Source organism: Hyperolius riggenbachi, chromosome 8, assembly GCF_040937935.1.
Source record: "Hyperolius riggenbachi isolate aHypRig1 chromosome 8, aHypRig1.pri, whole genome shotgun sequence".
NCBI classification, from domain to species: Eukaryota; Metazoa; Chordata; class Amphibia; order Anura; family Hyperoliidae; genus Hyperolius; species Hyperolius riggenbachi.
In genome coordinates, this window is record NC_090653.1 from 78969459 (window position 1) to 78990430 (window position 20972).

General features: G+C 45.2%; 1 protein-coding gene across 1 annotated transcript in view; it reads left to right on the top strand.

The window, feature by feature from the left end:
• The first annotated feature begins 4368 nt into the window (after nt 1-4368).
• The window catches only part of LOC137528947 (cytochrome P450 2F2-like), an 80072-nt gene continuing 63468 nt past the window's right edge, over nt 4369-20972 (top strand). Inside the window, exons 1-3 of the mRNA XM_068250752.1 lie at nt 4369-4591; nt 8888-9050; nt 15219-15368. Coding sequence (XP_068106853.1) covers nt 4421-4591; nt 8888-9050; nt 15219-15368 — 484 coding nt within the window. The 5' untranslated portion in view covers nt 4369-4420. The remainder of the gene's footprint in view (nt 4592-8887; nt 9051-15218; nt 15369-20972) is intronic.

Genomic DNA, 20972 nt, shown 5'->3' on the forward strand with positions numbered 1-20972 from the left:
TTTTATATCTCCAGCGCAGATATAAGATTGAGTACATGCAAGATAATGAAAATAATTACACATTGAAGCTTCTGTATCATTGTACTACTACATTCTACTATGGGGGCGCCTGCGCAGTACAGCCCGGAGGACGTCCGATGACGTCAGCGCGCCCCCGTGAGGCGCATTTTGAAACGCAGAAGAGCCCGACCTGGCAGCCGGCCTGGCCAGGTCGGGTCGGCCACCGGAGGGGACCGGGAGCCTGCGGAGCGGCGCCGAGGGCACGTCCTGGCTGCCCACGGCTGGAGGAAGCCCCAGGTAAGTGGATGGGCATTTTTATTTTTTTTAAGAGCCACCCTGAACCTTCCCTTTAAGGACCACAGTCTTTTCGCCCCTTAAGGACCAGAGCCTTTTTCTCCATTCAGACCACTGCAGCTTTCACGGTTTATTGCTCAGTCATACAACCTACTATCTAAATTAATTTTACCTCCTTTTCTTGTCACTAATACAGCTTTCTTTTGGTGTTATTTGATTGCTGATGCAAGTTTTAGTTTTTATTATATTCATCAAAAAAGACATGAATTTTGTCAAAAAAAATTTTTTTTTTAACTTTCTGTGCTGACATTTTTCAAATAAAGTAACATTTCTGTATACATTTTTGTCCAGATTTATTGTGCTACATGTCTTTGATTAAAAAAAAAACATTCAGTGTATATTTATTAGTTTGGGTAAAAGTTATAGCGTTTACAAACTATGGTGCCAAAAGTGAATTTTCCCATTTTGAAGCATCTCTGACTTTTCTGAGCACCTGTCAGGTTTCATGAGGTGCTAAAATTCCAGGATAGTATAAATACCCCCCAAATGACCCCATTTTGGAAAGAAGACATCCCAAAGTATTCAGTGAGAGGCATGGTGAGTTCATAGAAGATTTTATTTTTTGTCACAAGTTAGCGGAAAATGACACTTTGTGACGAAAAAAAAAAAGTTTCCATTTCTGCTAACTTGCGACAAAAAAAATGAAATCTGCCACGGACTCACTATGCTCCTCCCTGAATACCTTGAAGTGTCTACCTTCCAAAATGGGGTCATTAGTGGGGTGTGTTTACTGTCCTGGATTTTTGGGGGGTGCCTAATTGTAAGCAGCCCTGTAAAGCCTAAAGGTGCTCATTGGACTTTGGGCCCCTTAGCGCAGTTAGGCTTAAAAAAAGGGCCACACATGTGGTATTTCCTTACTCAAGAGAAGTAGTATAATGTGTTTTGGGGTGTATTTTTACACATACCCATGCTGGGTGCGAGAAATATCGCTGTAAATGACAATTGTTTTATTTTTTTTACACACAATTTACACACATAGAAGATTTTATTTTTTGTCACAAGTTAGCGGAAATTGATTTTTATTGTTTTTTTTTCAGTGTCATTTTCCGCTCACTTGAGACAAAAATAAAATCTTCTATGAACTCACCATACTCCTAACGGAATACCTTGGGGTGTCTTCTTTCTAAAATTGGGTCATTTGTGGGGTTCCTATACTGCCCTGGCATTTTAGGGGCCCTAAACCGTGAGGAGTAGTCTTGAAACCAAATGTCGCAAAATGATCTGTGAAATCCTAAAGGTACTCATTGGACTTTGGGCCCCTTAGCGCAGTTAGGCTGCAAAAAAGTGCCACACATGTGGTACTACCATACTCAGAAGAAGTAGTATAATGTGTTTTGTGGTGTATTTTTACATATACCCATGCTGGGTGGGAGAAATATCTCTGTAAATGACAATTTTTTTTATTTTTTTTACACACAATTGTCCATTTACAGAGAGATTTCTCCCACCCAGCATGGGTATGTGTAAAAATACACCCCAAAACACATTATACTACTTCTCCTGAGTACGGCGATACCACATGTGTGACACTTTTTTTGAAGCCTAGGTGCGCTAAGGGGCCCAACGTCCTATTCACAGGTCATTTTGAGGCATTTGTTTTCTAGATTATCCTCACGGTTTAGGGCCCCTAAAATGCCAGGGCAGTATAGGAACCCCACAAGTGACCCCATTTTAGAAAGAAGACACCACAAGGTATTCCGTTAGGTGTATGGTGAGTTCATAGAAGATTTTATTTTTTGTCACAAGTTAGTGGAAAATGACACTTTGTGAAAAGAACAATAAAAATCAATTTCTGCTAACTTTTGACAAAAAATAAAATCTTCTATGAACCCGTCATACACCTAACAGAATACCTTGGGGTGTCTTTTTTATAAAATGGGGTCACTTGTGGGGTTCCTATACTGCCCTGGCATTTTAGGGGCCCAAAACCATGAGTAGTCTGGAAACCAAATGTCTCAAAATGACTGTTCAGGGATATAAGCATCTGCAAATTTTGATGACAGGTGGTCTATGAGGGGGCAAATTTTGTGGAACCGGTTATAAGCAGGGTGGCCTCTTAGATGACAGGTTGTATTGGGCCTGATCTGATGGATAGGAGTGCTAGGGGGGTGACAGGAGGTGATTGATTGGTGTCTCAGGGGGTGGTTAGAGGGGAAAATAAATGCAATCAATGCACTGGGGAGGTGATCGGAAGGGGGTCTGAGGAGGATCTGAGGGTTTGGCTAAGTGATCAGGAGCCCACACGGGACAAATTAGGCCTGATCTGATGGGTAGCTGTGCTAGGAGGTGACAGGTGGTGACAGGAGGTGATTGATGGGTGTCTCAAGGTGTGATTAGAGGGGGGAATAGATGCAAGCAATGCACTGGCGAGGTGATCAGGGCTGGGGTCTGAGGGCGTTCTGAGGGTGTGGGCGGGTAATTGGGTGCCCTAGGGGCAGATAGGCGTCTAATCTGATGGGTAGCAGTGACAGGTGGTGACAGGGGGTGATTGATGGGTGATCAGTGGGTGATTAGATGGCAGAACAGATGTAAACAATGCACTTTGGAGGTGATCTGAGGCTAGGTCTGCGGGCAATCTGATGGTGTGGGAGGGTGATCAGATGCCCGTAAGAGGCAGGTTAGGGTCAGATCTGATGGGAGGCAGTGACAGGTGGTGAAGGGGTGATTGACGGGTGATTGACAGGTGATTGATAGGTGATTACAGGGGAGAATAGATGTATACAGTACACAGTGGAGGGAGGTCTGGGGGGGGGGGTCTGAGGTCATTCTGAGGGTGTGGGCGGGTGATTGGGTGCCCTAGGCACAGATAGGGGTCTGATCTGATTGGTAACAGCGACAGGTGGTGACAGGGGGTGATTGATGGGTGATTGATGGGTGATCAGTGGGTCATTAGATGGCAGAACAGATGTAAGCAATGCACTTTGGAGGTGATCTGAGGGTAGGTCTGCGGGCAACCTGATGGTGTGGGAGGGTGATCAGATGCCCGTAAGAGGCAGGTTAGGGTCTGATCTGATAGGTGGCAGTGACAGGTGGTGATTGACGGGTGAATGACAGGTGATTGACAGGTGATTACAGGGGAGGATAGATGTATACAGTACACGGGGGGGGGGGGGGCTGGGGAGGATCTGAGAGTGTGTGGGGGGTGATCAGGAGTTTAGGGACTAACTTAAAAATAGTGTTGACAGATAGTGACAGGGAGTGATTGATGGGTGATTAGGGGGGTGATTGGGTGGCAACAGGGGTCTGAGGGGTGGGCAGGGGGGGGGGGGGGCGGTCTGAGGGGTGCTGTGGGCGATCAGAGGGAAGGGGGGGGATATCAGTGTGCTTAGGTGCTTACCTGCGTGGCTGCAGCCTGCCCTGGTGGTCCCTCGATCACTGGGACTACCAGGGCAGGAAGCAGCCTGTATAATATGCTTTGTATACATTACAAAGCGTATTATACATTGGTATCACGGCGATCCGGTAGCTAGTAACCCGCCGGCGCTTCCGAACGGCTGGCGGGTTACAGCGCGAGGAGTGCGGAGCCTGTCGCCAGCGGCTGATCGCGTCACGAATGACGCGATCGCTGCATAACCACACCCGCCGCTGCCGCCGATGGGTGTATTGCGGTCGTTTGGGCCCAGCCCTTGCCGCCGCCCATTGGCTTAAGGCGGTCGGCAAGTGGTTAATTGCGTTTTTCTCTGTCAGCTACTTTATCTTCTGTAAAAAGACACTCCTTTTCCCACATACAAACACACATGGTGTGCAGAAAATGCATGCAGGAGTGTGAAAGCGGTCTTGAAAAGAACAAAGTTGCCGTAGCATTCCCTATAAACATTCTATTTCTAAGAATCTTAAATTCTTCTCTTCATCCTGTTGTGTCAATGTGTCATTTAAGGATTCACAGAGAATCCATGGCATTATGTCAAGTACTCTGACCCAGTGACTCCTGTAACTGCTCATACTGTTTGCTGAACACCAGTGGTGAAACAACTATTAAACAGTCATAAAATTCCTGGAATTGGGGTATATAGTGATCTGTTCATCTCTCTTCATCCAGCTTCGCTGTGTTCAGTTCTGGTTCACTATGGAGCTCAGCGGGATTCTAACGCTGGTTCTTATATTTCTTGTTACTGGCCTAATATTTTTATCAAGATGGAAGGTCAGGGGGAGACTGCCCCCAGGCCCCACTCCTCTCCCCTTCATAGGAAACATGCACCAAGTCAAGATGAATGATCTCATCAAGTCTCTGGTGGAGGTGAGCTACTCTTCAACCATTGTGTTACATATGTGATTATCTATCTATCTATCTATCTATCCATCTATCTATCTATCTATCTATCACCAGCACAGAAATATTAAGATTTGTGCTAAAAATTACCCCCCTCGGCTTATATGCGAGTCAGTGGAGCAGAACGGATGATGACAGCAGGTTTTTTTTACTGGCAGAGTAGCGTAAGGATCAAGCGTTAGTAATCCTGCTCTTGCCAGCTGGCTCCCTACCATGTCTGTGCCCCCCATTCACTGCAACATGGTGTACAGGGTGCACTGCTCAAGACACATCTGGCTATGGGGAGGGGGGCTGACTTGTACTGGGGGCACGTTTGGCTACTGTGGAGTGGGCTATACTCAGGAAGGGGATTATACATGAGTCAATCACTTTTTCCTGATTTCTGGGGGAAAGTGGGTACCTCAGCTTATACGCGGGTCGGCTTGTATGGGAGTACATACGGTAGGTGTAGATTGCTGGTGGACTGAGGTACCACTGAAATTTCAAACCTTTGGGGATCTTATCAGCTAGGTCTCCCTACAATCTGTTTACCATTGAAGTTCACGGAGGCACCACCTATGTTTAGGTGTTCAGACTTGCCTTGTTTTTCACTGCCAACAGTGGCGTAGCAATAGGGGATGCAGAGGCTGCAACCACACTCGGACCATTGGGCCTTAGAGGCCCACTAGGAGCCCTTGTTCATCCATCTTATTAGCTTTTCATTGGTGCTATGCTGGCAATAAACACCTCTATAAGTGCATTGTATAGTGATAACCCTTAACATCTCACATCAATACAGTGCTTGGGCAACATGTAAAACTTACACCTGGGCCTCAAACTCCTTAGTTACCCTACTGACTGCAAAATGTAAAGTAAATTGTAAGAGCAGTCATGCTTTATAATGATATGACAGCAAAAAGTCTAGAACTGGCCCATACGGCACTCAGTTCTTTGGGTGCCATTGCAGGGCCAAGGCTGTGCATGCAGATGCATTGCTTATGCATTGCTCGCTTGCGTCTGAATGAAGTGTTCTGTTCTATTCAGTGGGGCAGAGCGGTGTGGATGTGACGTCACACAGCAGGCGGGATAAGTGGGGGAAACAATGCTATCTGCCGTCACTCAGCGAAAGTGGTCTGCCAGGATGGATCAAGTGTCCAAGGGTATTGGGGGCTGATATACACATGCTGGATTCTTGGCAGAGGCAGTTGTTATTGGCTGCCTCAGCCATGTTTCATCTGGCCTGTGTACGAGCTTTAAAGCGGACCTGAACTCAGAACGTCCCCTCTGCTCTAAAAGATACGCAACAGCATAATAACATTTAAACAAAAACATTTCTTTGTTACAGCTGATATAAATCCTAAAATAAATCTGCACAGTTTCTACTTCCTGACTCATGGAAACAAACATATTGTTAACATCCTGTGCTTTCTAATGAGCTTATCTGCCATCATGTGACACGGGAGAAATCAAATTACAGCTTGTGATTAGACACAACTGAGGGGGAATTAAACAAGCTAAACGCTCTTAATACATACAAGGTGCATTTCTCTAGGTTTTCCTTCTGTCCTGTGCAAGCGTCCAGGTCCACTTTAAGACTTAACTGGGATCAATTAAGCTGTTTACACTGCAAGGGAATATCTTTTGCAAACCGATAATGTGCCAAGCACAAAATGTTCAATTCAGTCTGTGAGCAGCAAACTATACTAAAGGCTCATACACACATCAGATCATAGTCTTTGGAAAATGAAAGATCACAGACCAATTTTACCCCCTTCCATGTAGTATGAGAGCCATACCTACACAGTCTATTCTATGGAGCTGAACTCCCCATCAGACAGAAATCTTTGCAAGATGCTGCACACAAAGATGCTGTACAGACACAAAAGATCAGTATCTGCAAAAGATCTGTTCCTGCAAAAGATCCGTTCCTGCAAAATGCATTCATAGTCTATGAGATCTGCAGATCATCATACACACCTTGTTTAACAGACATTCATCTGCGGATCAGATCCACCAGGATGGATTTTCAGATCTGCAGATGATTGTCTGATCTGCAGATGAATGTCAGTTAAACAAGGTGTGTATGAGGATCTGCAGATCTCATAGACTATGAATGCAATTTGCAGGAACGGATCTTTGGCAGGAACAGATCTTTTGCAGATACTGATCTTTTGTGTCTGTACAGCATCTGTGTGTGCAGCATCTTGCAAAGATTTTTTTCTCATGTGGAGTTCAGCTCCATAGAAAAGACTGTGAAGGTATGGCTCGCATACTACATGAAGGGTGGTAAGATTGGTCTGTGATCTTTCATTTTCCAAAGACTATAGTCTGATGTGTGTATGAGCCTTTAGACTGCATTGTTTTCTTAATTTGCAGCTTGGACACAGAAGCTCTTTCAATCATTATCTCCTGCATTCAAAGATAAAATAGCAATCTTCTTTTACTTTCACTTGCAATTGATTGCATAAAATTACTAGGCCAGCATTGCAAGTTAAGTACTTCCGCATACTTTGGGACAACTACTGTATTACCGCCACATTCAATGCTCCAATTGGATTTCTTAAAAAACTGTAACTAGCATATTGTAGCTGGCCCTTATGCTCTCCAATAAAATGATTTAGGTGTCCAAAAATGTTCTTCACTTGATCATTTCTAATTTGTTTTAATTGGCAGATATTTGCTGTCTGACTACAAATATCCAATTAAAGCAAATTATGTCCCAGTTTATTCAGATTTCCTGCATTGTGCAATTTCTGATTTTCACATCTCGAAGGTGCACTATGGCAAAAATTAGGCTATTAGAGTAACCTGGTTAGCAGCAGTTTACAGCAAATTGCCGAAGCACTAGCACTTCTTAAATCGCTAGCGCAACTATATAGAAGTGATCTCACTGCCGCGATTGCTGCTGATTGCGGGCATTTCACGATTAGCGACAATCGCAAACCCATTGCATGCAGCATTTTCCATTTTGAATTGAAGTGCTATCACGATTAGTATGCTATTGAAGTGCTAATCGTGATCACAGAAAAAAAGTGAATTTGTAAAGTGATTTTACTGTGATAACCATGGACCGTAAAATCACCCGCGCTCAACGGCATTGCTAAGCGCTAGCGTTTTGGCGTTTACAAGTGGCAATGGGCCCTTAGGCCAGAAACCCACTAGGAGCAATTTCTAATCTCTAGTGATTTGAAAAAGCTCTTGCTAATGCAATGCTATGGGGGATTTTTATAAAATCACATCACTTAAGTGAGACCCCACCCAAAGAATTACATTAACAAGAGTTTTCAAATCACAAAGTGCTTAGAAAATTGCTCCTAGAGGGTTTCTGGCCTAAGCCTTTTCTTTTTAAATGTGGGCTTGAAAGTTTTTTTTACAGCATATGCAGAGATCGTGCCCACCGTGTTTCAAACTATGAGATGTATTCCTTTCTCTGAGTGCGACAAATGATTTATCCTCTTCTTTCCCACTGCTCAAGATGTACAGGATAAATAGACTGCTCAGGTAGTGCTGGGGAAGATGATAGCACTAAGGCCTCTTTCCCACCAAGACGTTTCGTTTTAAGGGACTTTATAGGTCGCATAACGTGCCCCTAACGCAACGCCTGGTGGTGATGGTGGAGGACGCTACCTAGAGCTGTGTTATGCAGCTCTTGGTGTGCCTTTTTTGTGCTATAGACTGCAGAGACCACGTGATCCGCATCACGTGGTCCCGCCAGCCAATCGCCGCACAGAGCGGCGCTCCAGGAAGTAAACACAGCACGTCACACAGTGCAGTGAATATTAATTAGCCATGTGGCTGGCCGAGGAGGAGGAGGGGAGACCTCCTCCTCCAACATTACTGAGCATGTGCAAACAGTCTAACGCGGTTTAGCCACGTATAACGCACAGCACTCAGCGCTTTAACCTGACGTGCTGCGTTACAATATCATGCAACATGGGCACTGTGAACAGCCCATTGATTTTTCATTGCTGTGCGGTGGGCTGCGTTACAGGCTGCACTAACCTGCGCCTGTAACGTCCCACTGTGAAAGCAGCCTGAAGGAACCAAGCCATTTATCTTGCTTATCTACAATCTTCCACATCAGTGTTGACCCCCCCCCCCCTGCATTCCAATGTCTTCAGCTGGGAGACATGAGAGGAGCTCCTAATATTAGGTACTTGCTACCAGGGTTATCCCACTAGCCTAATTTTCGCCATAGTGCCCCTTTAAATAGTTTATGCTTTCGAAAAATGCAAAATTAATTTCTTTAAGTCTGTATAACTACTTGTTGTTTATCTTTCAAAGCTCAGCAAAAAGTATGGACCAATGTACACGTTTTATCTGGGGTCACGCCCCACTGTAGTGCTGTGTGGTTATCAGGTTTTAAAGGAAGCCCTAATTGACTATGCTGAAGAATTTAGTGGGAGGGGAGATTTTCCAGCAGTCCAGCAGTACAGCAAAGGAAATGGTAAGTCATTCAATATCAGGGTATAAGTCTATCATTTGTTTTTCTTTTTAAGGAACCTGAGGTGAGAGGGATATGGAGGCTGTCATATGTATTTTCTTGTATATAATGCCAGTTACCTGGCAGCTCTGTTGATCTGGGCTGAGTCAAAACCCTGGAATGAGCATATGGCTAATCCAGTTGAGGGCTTGTTTCCACAGTTGCGACGCGATTCGCCGGCATTCCGACGCTTGTAAAAACGCATGCGGATGCGTTTCTGCATGCGTTTTTACCCGCGATTTCGCGTGCGATTTCGCATGGCAGGGTGCCATGCGAAATTAACCATGACACTGCCAGGGCAAAATAACATTGGAAAAGATGCAAAATCGCACGCGAATCGCGGGTAAAAACGCATGTAAAAAACGCATGTGTTTTTACTATTAAATACATTAGCGGCGATTCGCACGGATTCCCGACGCAGGCGAAATCGTTGCCTCTTTTGTGCGTTTTTTCTCCGCAACAAAAAACGCACAACGCCACCGCAGGAGTGGAAACAGCCCCATCCACTCACATTACATGTGCGAATCCGCATGCGTTGGACGCATGCAGATTCGCGATAGTGGGAACGAGCCCTAAACCTCAGTCAGCTGAGTCAGAGTACCGTATCTGCTCCATGCTTGTTCAGTCTCTATGGCTAAAAGTAAGAGACACAGGATCAGGAGGACTGCCAGGCAACTGGTATTGTTTAAAAGGAAATTCCATATCCCTCTTACCTCAGGTTCCCTTTAATAAGGGCATTATGTAGGTCACTCGTGTGCTTTCTCAAGTAAGAACTCAACACATGTTTCACTTCACCCAGTATAATCATGTGAGATATATCTTCATGGTAAGCTTCTAACAGATGAAAGTTTCCTGGAACCTTAGAGGGATCCTAAAGCTAGTATATGAAGGCTGCCATATTTGTTTCCCTTTAAACAATACCAGTTGCCTTGCAGCTCTGCAGATCTATTTGGCTGCAGTAGTGTCTGTATCACACCAGAAACAAGCATGCAGATTATCTTGTCTGAACTGACAGAAATGTCAGAAACACCTGATCTGCTGCACGATTGTTCAGGGTCTAGGGCTAAGGCCACATACACACATCAGACCATAGTCTTTTGAAAATGAAAGATCACAGACCAATCCTACCACCCTTCATGTAGTATGAGAGCCATACTCTACACAGTCTTTTCTATGGAGCTGAACTCCCCATCAGAAAAAAATCTTTGCAAGATGCTGCACACACAGATGCTGTACAGACACAAAAGATCAGTATCTGCAAAAGATCTGTTCCTGCCAAAAATCCATTCCTGCAAATTGCATTCATAGTCTATGAGATCTGCAGATCATCATACACACATGATTTAACTGACATTCATCTGCAGATCAGATCCACCAGGATGGATTTTCAGATCTGCAGATGATTGCTTGATCTGCAGATGAATGTCAGTTAAATCATGTGTGTATGATGATCTGCAGATCTCATAGACTATCATTGCAATTTGCAGGAATGGATTTTTGGCAGGAACAGATCTTTTGCAGATACTGATCTTTTGTGTCTGTACAGCATCTGTGTGTGCAGCATCTTGCAAAGGTTTTTTTCTGATGAGGAGTTCAGCTCCATAGAATAGACTGTGTAGGTATGGCTCTCATACTACATGAAGGGTGGTAAGATTGGTCTGTGATCTTTCATTTTCCAAAGACTATAGTCTAATGTGTGTATGAGCCTTTAGAGTATTAGAGGCAGAGGATCAGCAGGATAGCCAGGCAACTGGTATTGCTTAAAATAAAAGTAAAATGGCCGCCTTTATATACCTCTCACTTCAGATTCCATTTAAGTGACATGTGACATGATGAAATAGACATGTGTATGTACAGTGGCAAGCAAACACTCAAATAACTAGAGATGGCCCGAACTGTTCGCAAGCGAACGGTTCCCGGCGAACTTCCGTGGTTCGCGTTCACGGAGAACCGCAAACTTTTCCGGAAGTTCGATTCGCCCCCATAGTGCATCATTAGGGTCAACTTTGACCCTCTACATCACAGTCAGCAGGCACATTGTAGCCAATCAGGCTACACTGCCTCCTGGAGCCCCACCCCCCTTATAAAAGGCAGGAAGCGTCAGGCATTGGACTCACTCGTGTGCCTGCAGTAATTAGAGAAGGGAGAGCTGCTGCAGACTCTCATAGGGAAAGCTTAGTTAGGCTCTTGTAGGCTTGTTAGCTTGCTCCTTGCTGATTCTTATTGCTAAAAAAGCACCCCTCAACAGCTCTTTTGAGCGCTAATCTTGTTCTTGTGATTTATTTATTTTTTTTGTGTGTGTGGCCCACTTGCATTATATACAGCCCTGTCAGTTAGTCGCAGCTGGCCTTTGGTGTAATTCCTACTATGCCACTTCCAGACCCAGCGCATTCAGTGACTACCTGTGTGTGTGTGACATTGTAATCCCAATCACTGCACCTGTTCACTGTTTAGTCCACCTACCTACTTACCTACGTGAGCGCACGCATTGTTAATACCACCAGTCATTGCACCTGTTCACAGTATGTGTGTTTGTGTGTGACAGGCAGCTGCACATTTGTAATTCCAATCACTGCACCTGTTCACTGTTTTGTCCACCACCCTACCTACCTACCTACGTGAGCGCACGCATTGTTAATACCACCAGTCATTGCACCTGTTCATGGTACGTGTGTGTGTGTGACAGGCAGCTGCACATTTGTAATCCCAATCACTGCACCTGTTCACTGTTCAGTGCACCTACCTACCTATACCTATTTGAGCGCACGCATTGTTAATACCACCAGTCATTGCACCTGTCATTGCAGTCCATGTGTGTGTTACAGGCAGCTGCACATTTGTAACCCCAATCACTGCACCTGTTCACTGTTCAGTGCACCTACCTACCTATACCTACGTGAGTGCATGCATTGTTAATACCACCAGTCATTGCACCTGTTCAGGGCACCTGTGTGTGTGTGTGACAGGCAGCTGGACATTTGTAATACCAGTCACTGCAACCTGTTCACTGCACCTGTGTAACCGCACATTGTTGTACCAGCACTCACTGCATACCTGTTCACTGCACCTGTGTAACCGTACATTGTATTAGTCAAGTCAGTGCATACCTTTTACTTCATCCCCCCCAATATGGACAAAACGAAAGGCAGAGCCAGAGGCAGGCCACCTAGCAGGTCTGTTCGAGGTCACACTGTCGTGATTTTGTGTGGCCCTCGACCAAAGTACAGTGTTCAGAAGAAGGCACAGGCCATCAACCCCCAATATTGTCAGGACGTAGTTGACTATTTAACACAGAACACCTCATCTTTCTCAGGTTCCACATGGAAGCGTGACATATCTTCCTTCTTCTGCTCTGATTCTGGCACCCTACTTAACACTCACTAATTTTTTTGTGTGTCTGCCTCAGATGAGAGCAATGCCATCTGTACTCTCTGCCACCGAAAATTGAGCAGTGGAAAGACCAAGACCTGCGTAGGGACAACTACCTTACGAAGGCACATGATTACAAAGCACAAACTGCAATGGGATGACCACCTGAGGAAAAACAGCACACAAAAGCAAAGCCCCAAACTGCAGTGGAAGATACCAGGCTGCAATTTTTTCTCAAAAAAGGCGATACCTAAACTGTACCGTGATGTTGAAAGGCAAGTGGTGACATCTCTGGCACACAGTGTTGGGTCAAGGGTCCATCTGACCACAGATGCCTGGTCTGCAAAGCACGCTCAGGCCTGCCCGAAGACTAAGTCAGTCCCCACACACAGCATCTCTGCCTGCACGCCGTGTGACTGCCTGCCCCAAGAGTAAGTGCTCCCCACACAGCATCTCTGCCCGCAGACCAGTTGACTGCCTTCTCCGCCACCACCAACAGGGTCCAGGACTCCAGGTGGATTTCTGAATTTTTAAGGCTGCTATAATGATATTTCTGTTGCGTGTACATGCCTGCCTAATTTTTGCTGCAACACAAAACAAAAGGCATGTACATGTGCCAATTCCCCTTCGTGGTCATTACCTTCCTGCGGTGAAAGGGCTTGCGTATCCCAATGAAGCAATGACCGCCGACTATATGAGTGTCATGGGGGGGTCTGGCACTCCCACGATAATAAGGTCATTGCTTCATTGTGGACAGACCACATTTGATCAGCTGAACAGTCACTGTTCTGTCATTCAGCTACCTCAACTCGGCGACCATATGGGCTGGAAAGCTGCCATCACCTGCACTCTCGGCATGGTGCGCACTAGTCAAGCACGGCCGTCACAACACAAACAGCTGTTTGCAGGGCATTAAACAGTGAGTTTGGTGTGTCAGTGTGAAGCAGTACTCTAATTACACTCCCTGATTGATGTATACACATGCAAGATGTTTTAAAGCACTTTAGGCCTCCAATTTAGCATTCAATGTGATTTCTGCCCTTAAAACGCTGCTTTGCATCAAATCCAGATTTTTCCCCGGGACTTTGTATCCCACTCATCTATGCAAAAACTCAGATGTTAGACCCCTTAAAACATCTTTTCCATCACTTTTCTGGCCAGCATAAGTGTTTCTAGTTTTCAAAGTTCGCCTCCCCATTGAAGTCTATTGCTGATCGCAAAAGTTCGCGCGAACTGAACTTTTGCGGAAGTTCGCGAACCGAAAATTGGAGGTTCGGGCCATCTCTACAAACAACTATGCTGTGTTCCTTTTCTTCTTCTCATGCCGGAAAGAGTTAACATTCAGCTATGCAAGTGACAGTTTCTCTCCAGTTGGACCCAGTCACCCTCACTGATAAGGAATTACAGCCATAAAACACATTCCTGGCAAAGAACAGCTTCTGAGCTCAGGAGAAAGATATAAAAAGGTCAATAGTTCATATATTTAAATGCTACTGAACACACAAACATTGTGTAACTGAGCAGAGACAAAACTTAAAAAAAGTCTATTTTTTAGGTTTTTAAACATAATATAAGACTGGGGAATATCTAAAAGGGCTTTTTTTGTGAATAGGAGAATGTGTTTGTCTCATCAGTTTATTTTCACTTAACGAGGAACCGTGACCCAGGATTGAAGTTTATTCCATTCACTAGCTTATACCCCCTTTCCCATGAGAAATCTTTACCTTTTCTCAAACCGATCATCAGGGGGCTCTTTATGGCTGATATTGTGATGAAACCCCTCCCACAGTGTGATGTCAGCACCTAGGTACTGACATCACACTGTTGGAGCATTGTTGCAATTTCGGAAATAACAGTTGTTTCTAACTGCCAAAAATACAGCATTTTTTTCCACAGACACCACCTGCCAGCAGTAAAGATGTCGCCATGTGATAAATTTCATAAGGTAAATCAGGGAGAGCAAACACTGACTAAATCATTTATAAATAAGTCTTGTAAAAATTAAGCACTTTTTAATTATGTTAATTTCACTGCAGTTCCTCTTTAATGTTCACTTTAAATCAGGTCATGGGCATGTGGGAGAGGCATATAAATAGTTTTAAAGCAGAAAGGGCTCAACATGGTGTCACCAATATAAATTCATAAGTAGTGACCCTCTTTACACAATGTTCCCTATTTATAGCGAAAATATACAGTATATACAATAAATAACAATTTCAGTTTATCACCTTGTAAACACAGACATGGGCCGGATTTGTGCATGGGCAACATAGGCCAGTGCCTAGGGCGCTTGGAGTGCATCTATGCCTAATCCTTGCAGGGAACATTGAAACAATCTCCTGAATATGTGGGGGGAGGGTAATAAAGGCTGACTTACCAGGGAAAAAAATAAATATGGCAGCCTTCATATTCTTCTCACTTCAGTTGTCCTTTGTTTAACTTAGAGGGCTTATCATAAGCACATGTGAAAATGAGCAAAGCAAACTGATTATACTGTATTCAGTACTTGATTTGTTACATTTAGATGCTATGTATGCAGCAATTGGGGTCTGGTAGGACAAGGAAGGTTACATCAATGTTCTACAACAATCTGAGGTTTAAAATTTCAAGTCCTAATGAAAATAATTTCTAGCAATAGTTGTCTTTAGGATTTCACCATCATCAAATCTGTAGCCACTAGTTCTCCTATTTATGGAGATATTTATTAAGATATTATTATTATTTATAAGTTATGTTATTAATGTATTCATTCTTTGTCTTCAGGCATTGTGTACGGGACTGGAGAAAGATGGAGGCAGCTTCGTCGCTTTGCTATCCATACACTGAAGAATTTTGGAATGGGGAAGAGGAGCCTGGAGGAAAGGGTGAAAGAAGAGGCCCAGTATTTAATTGCAGAGTTTAGAAAAAGTGAAGGTATGAACTACCGCAAGTAAAGGCATTTTGCAACACAAGGGTGGATCAGTATCATAAAGATAAATGTGCAGGGCATAAAATACTTACCGCTCCTCCAGGCGGCATCTTCTAGCCTTCCTGCAGCACCTCGTAGCTTTCCGGCGTCTGGTCAGTTGACACATCGGTGGGAGCCATACACAGAAGACACTGGAAAGCCACTAGGAGGAAGGCTGTAGGAAGGCTAGAAGATGCCGCCTGGAGGTAAGTATTTTGTGCTGAATGGGGGGAGGTTTGTGCTTTTTCGGCCTGTTGCTTAACTTTTTCCGGACCACCTAAATGAGATCCTATGCCGCACTTGTGGCTGTTCTAGCCTGATGCGGCATAGGATGTATGCCGCCCACTGTTACCGCGATCGTGCACACTGGAAAGGAGAGAGTAAACTGTCATATGACAGCTGACATCTTCCCTCAGTGATCACTACGATCGCCGATGGATTGTAGTGATCACCAGTAACAGCTGAGTCAGTAGGGGGGAAAGTAGAGGATCCACTCACCTCCCTGCCCACCTCCCTCCCTGCTTCCCACTGCTCTTTCCGGCATCTCTGCTCCCTCTGACATCAGTGCCGGGACCCGGCTTGATGATGTCATCAAGCCGCGACCCGGAACTGAGTGGCAGTAGGAGCAGAGATGCCGGCCAGAGCAGCGGGGTCCACTGCGACTCATCGCTGGAGCCTGGAAGGGGAGTGAAGGCTGCTGCGCACCAGGGGGACACCTGGCCACCATGGGGACACACAGCCCAGCACACTGAACTGGGGATCCGGCTGCCTGACCCCCCCAATCCCCCCCTCCCAACCCCCACCCCCCCCCACCCATGCAAAAACACCTGGTCCTTAAGGGGGGGTTAGGCGGCCGGTCTCCAAATTATTAAGCAACTGGCATCAAGTGATCCCTGCTGCTGCCGGATACCAGGCTGTATTTTTATTGTAAATATCCAGATGAAGATTATAACAGCCCTGTTGCTGCTTCCTTTCATACCAAAGCAACACTTACAGCTTCCATGCAGGGGCGGTGCTAGGTTCCTGAAAGATCCGATACACCCCTTGGCTCTAGGAAGGAGCCAATAAGCAGAGCACTGAAAAGTAGAGCAGCATATCCCAAATACAATTAGGCACAGTTTAGTCTACTTATATTCAGAAATCACTATATTTGCAAATAGAAATACAGATAGCATTTTTTTTTTCATCAGAACCTAATTTTTAAAACTTTTTTAAACCACACCTAAGTATGCCAGCATTTCATATACTCTTGGAAGCACATGGTATATTTAGTAATATTTAACTTTACACCGTGGTTCTTATTTACCATCTCCTCTATGTTTATAAACAGAACAGAAAATGTTTGATAAAGATTATAACCCGAATACAAATGCCTGTAAGTAAACAGAAAAGCAGCTATTTCAATAAAATACAGACAAGAGATGGTGCAACATTACTTAATAAATTAAGATTGTTTGACTTGGGTGTGATCCACTAAGCTTCTTATCTGCATTTTCAGAGGTTTACACTTAAAGGGTAACTGAAGTAGCATGAAACATGACTAAATAACAGTGTATGTACAGTCTCAGCTCTTCTTAGGCTACTAGGCTATGTTCATTTTTTTCCACTATCAGGGAAGAGAATCCAGGGCTCTAAAAGACAGTTTCTATGCAACCACATTGTAGTCTTTACCCTTTCCAGTCCTGTGTCGGAATATTTCCGACGTTGGCATTTTCCAGTTCAGGTCCAATGTTGGATGTAGTCCGACATAAGAAAACATGGTCGCCGGTACGGGAGCCAGGGAGCCATGACTTGGTCTAGTCTGGCACTGTCAGCTTCTTTAGACCTTTAGATAATGGTGTCCGCCACTTTGACCACCACCGGGCCCATTCTTCACTGCTGCACCATGTTGTAACGATTGGTGTCAGCAAGCACAGATATTCTGATTATTGGTGATCTGCAGTATCACCAATAATACAGATGCTATACCTGATTATATGGTGATCTGCAGAATCACCAATAATGCAAGTATAGTGTGACACGATACAATCGTATGCAAGAGGGTGCTCGGTACAATAGAATATCTCTATAGGGCACAGAGATACAACCTCCAGCAAGCTGGAACAGCAGACAACAATAATAATATACAGCGTAAATTCAAGTCTGTGGAAATATCCACCGCACTGTAATTCCTCAGAGGTGTGGTTACCTCTGAATGGGAACCCCGTGTGTGAGATCCTCCAAAGGACGGAGTGGAGGATTCTCGGCCTCTAGCAGCCAGGGTTTGCTAGTGGCGGTCGTCTCAAAGAGGCAATCCTCTACTAGAACCCTACAGTGGGAGACGTTCCACTGAAGGGAAAAAGGTCAGACAAAATGAGGTTCGGCAACAGATCAGGCGGCAGCAGTACAGAAACATGAGCAGGGCCGGCCCGCCCATGAGGCGGGGTGAAACTTTTGCCGCAGGTGGCACTTCTGGGGGGGGGGGGGGGCACCCGCCCGTCCGTGGGTGTGGGGGGCCGCCCGAGCTGGAGGGGATAGCGGGCAGAAAGGGGGTATTGGGCCTAGCGGCGGGGAGGGGGGTTGGACCCCCCCCCCCTCCCTCGCCTGGGTCCCCCGTCCTCCGCTCCCCTCCAGCTTTAAACAGTTACGTCGCTGGCTGCAGCTATAAGAGGCAACGGGCGGGGATCACTCACCTCTTCCTCGTTTCAGCGTGCGCTCCACTGACGTCACTTCCTGCGGGGTAGGGTTTGCTAGTGGCGGTCGTCTCAAAGAGGCAAGCCTCTAATAGAACCCTACAGTGGGAGACGTTCCACTGAAGGGAGAAAGGTCAGACAAAATGAGGTTCGGAAACAGATCAGGCAGCAGCAGTACAGAAACGTGAGACAAGAGAATAGTCGGAAACCAAGCAAATAGTCGTTAACGGTACTGGCTGGTGAAGTACAGAATCAGGAAGCAGAAGAGTAGTCAAGACAGGCACAGAATCATACACGATAAATCAAACAGTTTAATATGTGTATATATTGGCAATAAACCAATATATAACACAATATCAGAGACAAGGCTGACTAGGTCTGAGTGCTGACACAGGGTATCGCAAACACAGACGAAGTGTGACTGAAAAGCACTTCCTTATATACTGCCTGGGATAGAAGTCTCCACCCCAGGCAGCAACCATTCAGAGCAGGCTAAAATGTCAGCTGACCTCCAGGTCCGCTGACACGCTTTCTGAGAGTATAAAGGCGTGTCTGTCGTGCGCGCCCGCCCCCTAGAGGCAAGATGGCAGAGCCCTGGTGAGCAGCATGCTGGTGAGTTTGGAGCAGAGTGCTCAGACGGGTTTGCACAGCGGATGCGGACAAATTTCTGCATCCCGCGTTGAAAGGTCCGCTTGCCGGACTGGATGCAACCATATTTTCGCAATCCATCCGGCGTTGCGGATTTTTCGTTACACGTCATTTAAATATTACGTGGGCGAGCCACTTGGGCTCTGTTGCCGAATCTGGTCCGGCATAGTCTCAGGCTATGTGTAGCAAAGTGACAGACACCCCTTTGGCACCTGGCTGAACCGCATGATAACATAATTAGGCTGGTGCGCAAGCAATGTGGATGGAGCTGTAGCTACATAAAATTTACATAGCATAGCATACATAACTTTTTTAGCACATTTTTCTGATTACTGCAGTTTACTGAATATACGCCATTTGCTTAAAAAAGAAATAACAGGAAGTTAACACTTTGAATTAACACTTTGTTTTTTCTAAGACAGGAACAACTTAGTTCCTTTCAGGGTGTATGTATGCTACCATTGCCAGTGAGTTGGGCGCTAGGGGAGTTGAATGACGACTCCCCCTGCTACCGCAAAACTCCCTGGTGGCTTTAAAGAGAGCCCGAGGTAAGCTAAAAAAAAAAGGTAGGTTACCTGATCCGCAGGGCTGAGTGGATCAGGTATCCGCAAAAACCGGTGCTCCCCGCCGCTCCTGGGGGTCGCAATGGCCCACTTTCACTTGTTTGACCCCTGGGTCACGACGCTGTACTGAGACACTGTATTGTCTATCATGGCATGCAGGGAGGCGGGGGTGCAGCAGGAGGTGCGGCCAGGGGAGAGAGAGCTGCCCAATGGCAGCTCAGGAAACCCTGTAGGAATGCCCCTGGCGGGCGTTTTAAACAGGGAATTCCTTTCCCCTGTGTTTACCTCCAAGTTAGCGAGAAATCTTGTTGCTAAACTTGGGGGGCCATAGCGTGGTGGTGGGGGGGGGGGGCAGAGTGTGGGCGGTTGGGGTACACAGTGCCATGTCATTAGGCAGAGGATATGGCTCTGTGCCTCATCTGCCCACCAAAGATCCACCTCAGGTTCTCTTTAAATACTATTCCCCCTCCGAGTTGTCACAACTCGGAGGGAGATCACCTGCTTTGCGCCAAAATCCCCTGCTTTGCCTGTCAGAGGCCATATGCAGTTCACTTTCTCTCATGAGTTTTCCCTTAGGAGATAATTTTTCCTCTTCGATTTAAAATAAGTTTTTAGCACTTTGCGATGGAAAAAGTACCAAAAATAAAGTGAAAAGTACTGCCAAAATGATTGTGAGTATCTGTTTGCTTGCTGACGGCGTAAAAGACATTTTATTTACAAGTTGTGAAAATATCACCTAGGAAAAAATTCAGGTGAAAAAGTGAATTGCATGTGGCCCCAGGTGTTCTACAATGTTCATAAATCTCAAGTTTTCAAACAAGTCCTAAGCTAGGTACATACTAATCATCACTACAAATGATCTTTCATGATAATTGCAGGGGATAGTTCACCCATGATGATAGACATACTGCTTGCATCACTGTAAAGCAGCACTTTCTGTCATAGGGAGAACAAAGACTAATATGCCAAAAAGAAAAGAAAAGGATGATCCAATACATACTGCTCCAAACTCCAAGTATAGTAATGATCAGCTTTATAATAATAATACCTTTTTTTGTATAGCACTTTTCTCCTGTCAGACTCAAAGCGCTTGCGAGGCAGCCACTAGAGCGCACTCAGTAGGCAGTAGCAGTGTAACGGAGCCTTGCCCAAAGAGCTCCTTACTGAATTACTGGCTTACTGAACCGGCAGAGCCAAGATTCAAACCCTGGTCTCCCGTGTCAGAGGCAGAGCCCTTAACCACTACACCATCCAGCCACTGGTATAAAAGGGTGGGGGTACAAAAGGAGGGGTTGCTAAAAACAAGAAAATAAAACAACATAAAAAATGGTGACATAAGGATAACATGATAAGTACAATGTCAATAATAAATTGTCAGGTTCAAATCTACAATGGCTGAATGAAGGTCAATGGACACAGCCCAATCCGGAAAAACAATATAATGTGGAAAGTGCCTAGTTAGCGAATGAAAATTGTATGGGGGGAACAGGAGCAGAGTGCCCTGATAACAACCAAACAAATCTCTGTGAAGTTTCTCAGAGTCTCTGGATAACAACTAAACAAATATCTCGGAAGTTTCTCAGATTCCCCGGATAACAACTAAACAAATGAAAGTGTAAAGACCACCAACCAAACCAACCAGTGAAAGAAAACAGTGAGAAAAAGTAATGGGAAAAAAGTGAGGAGG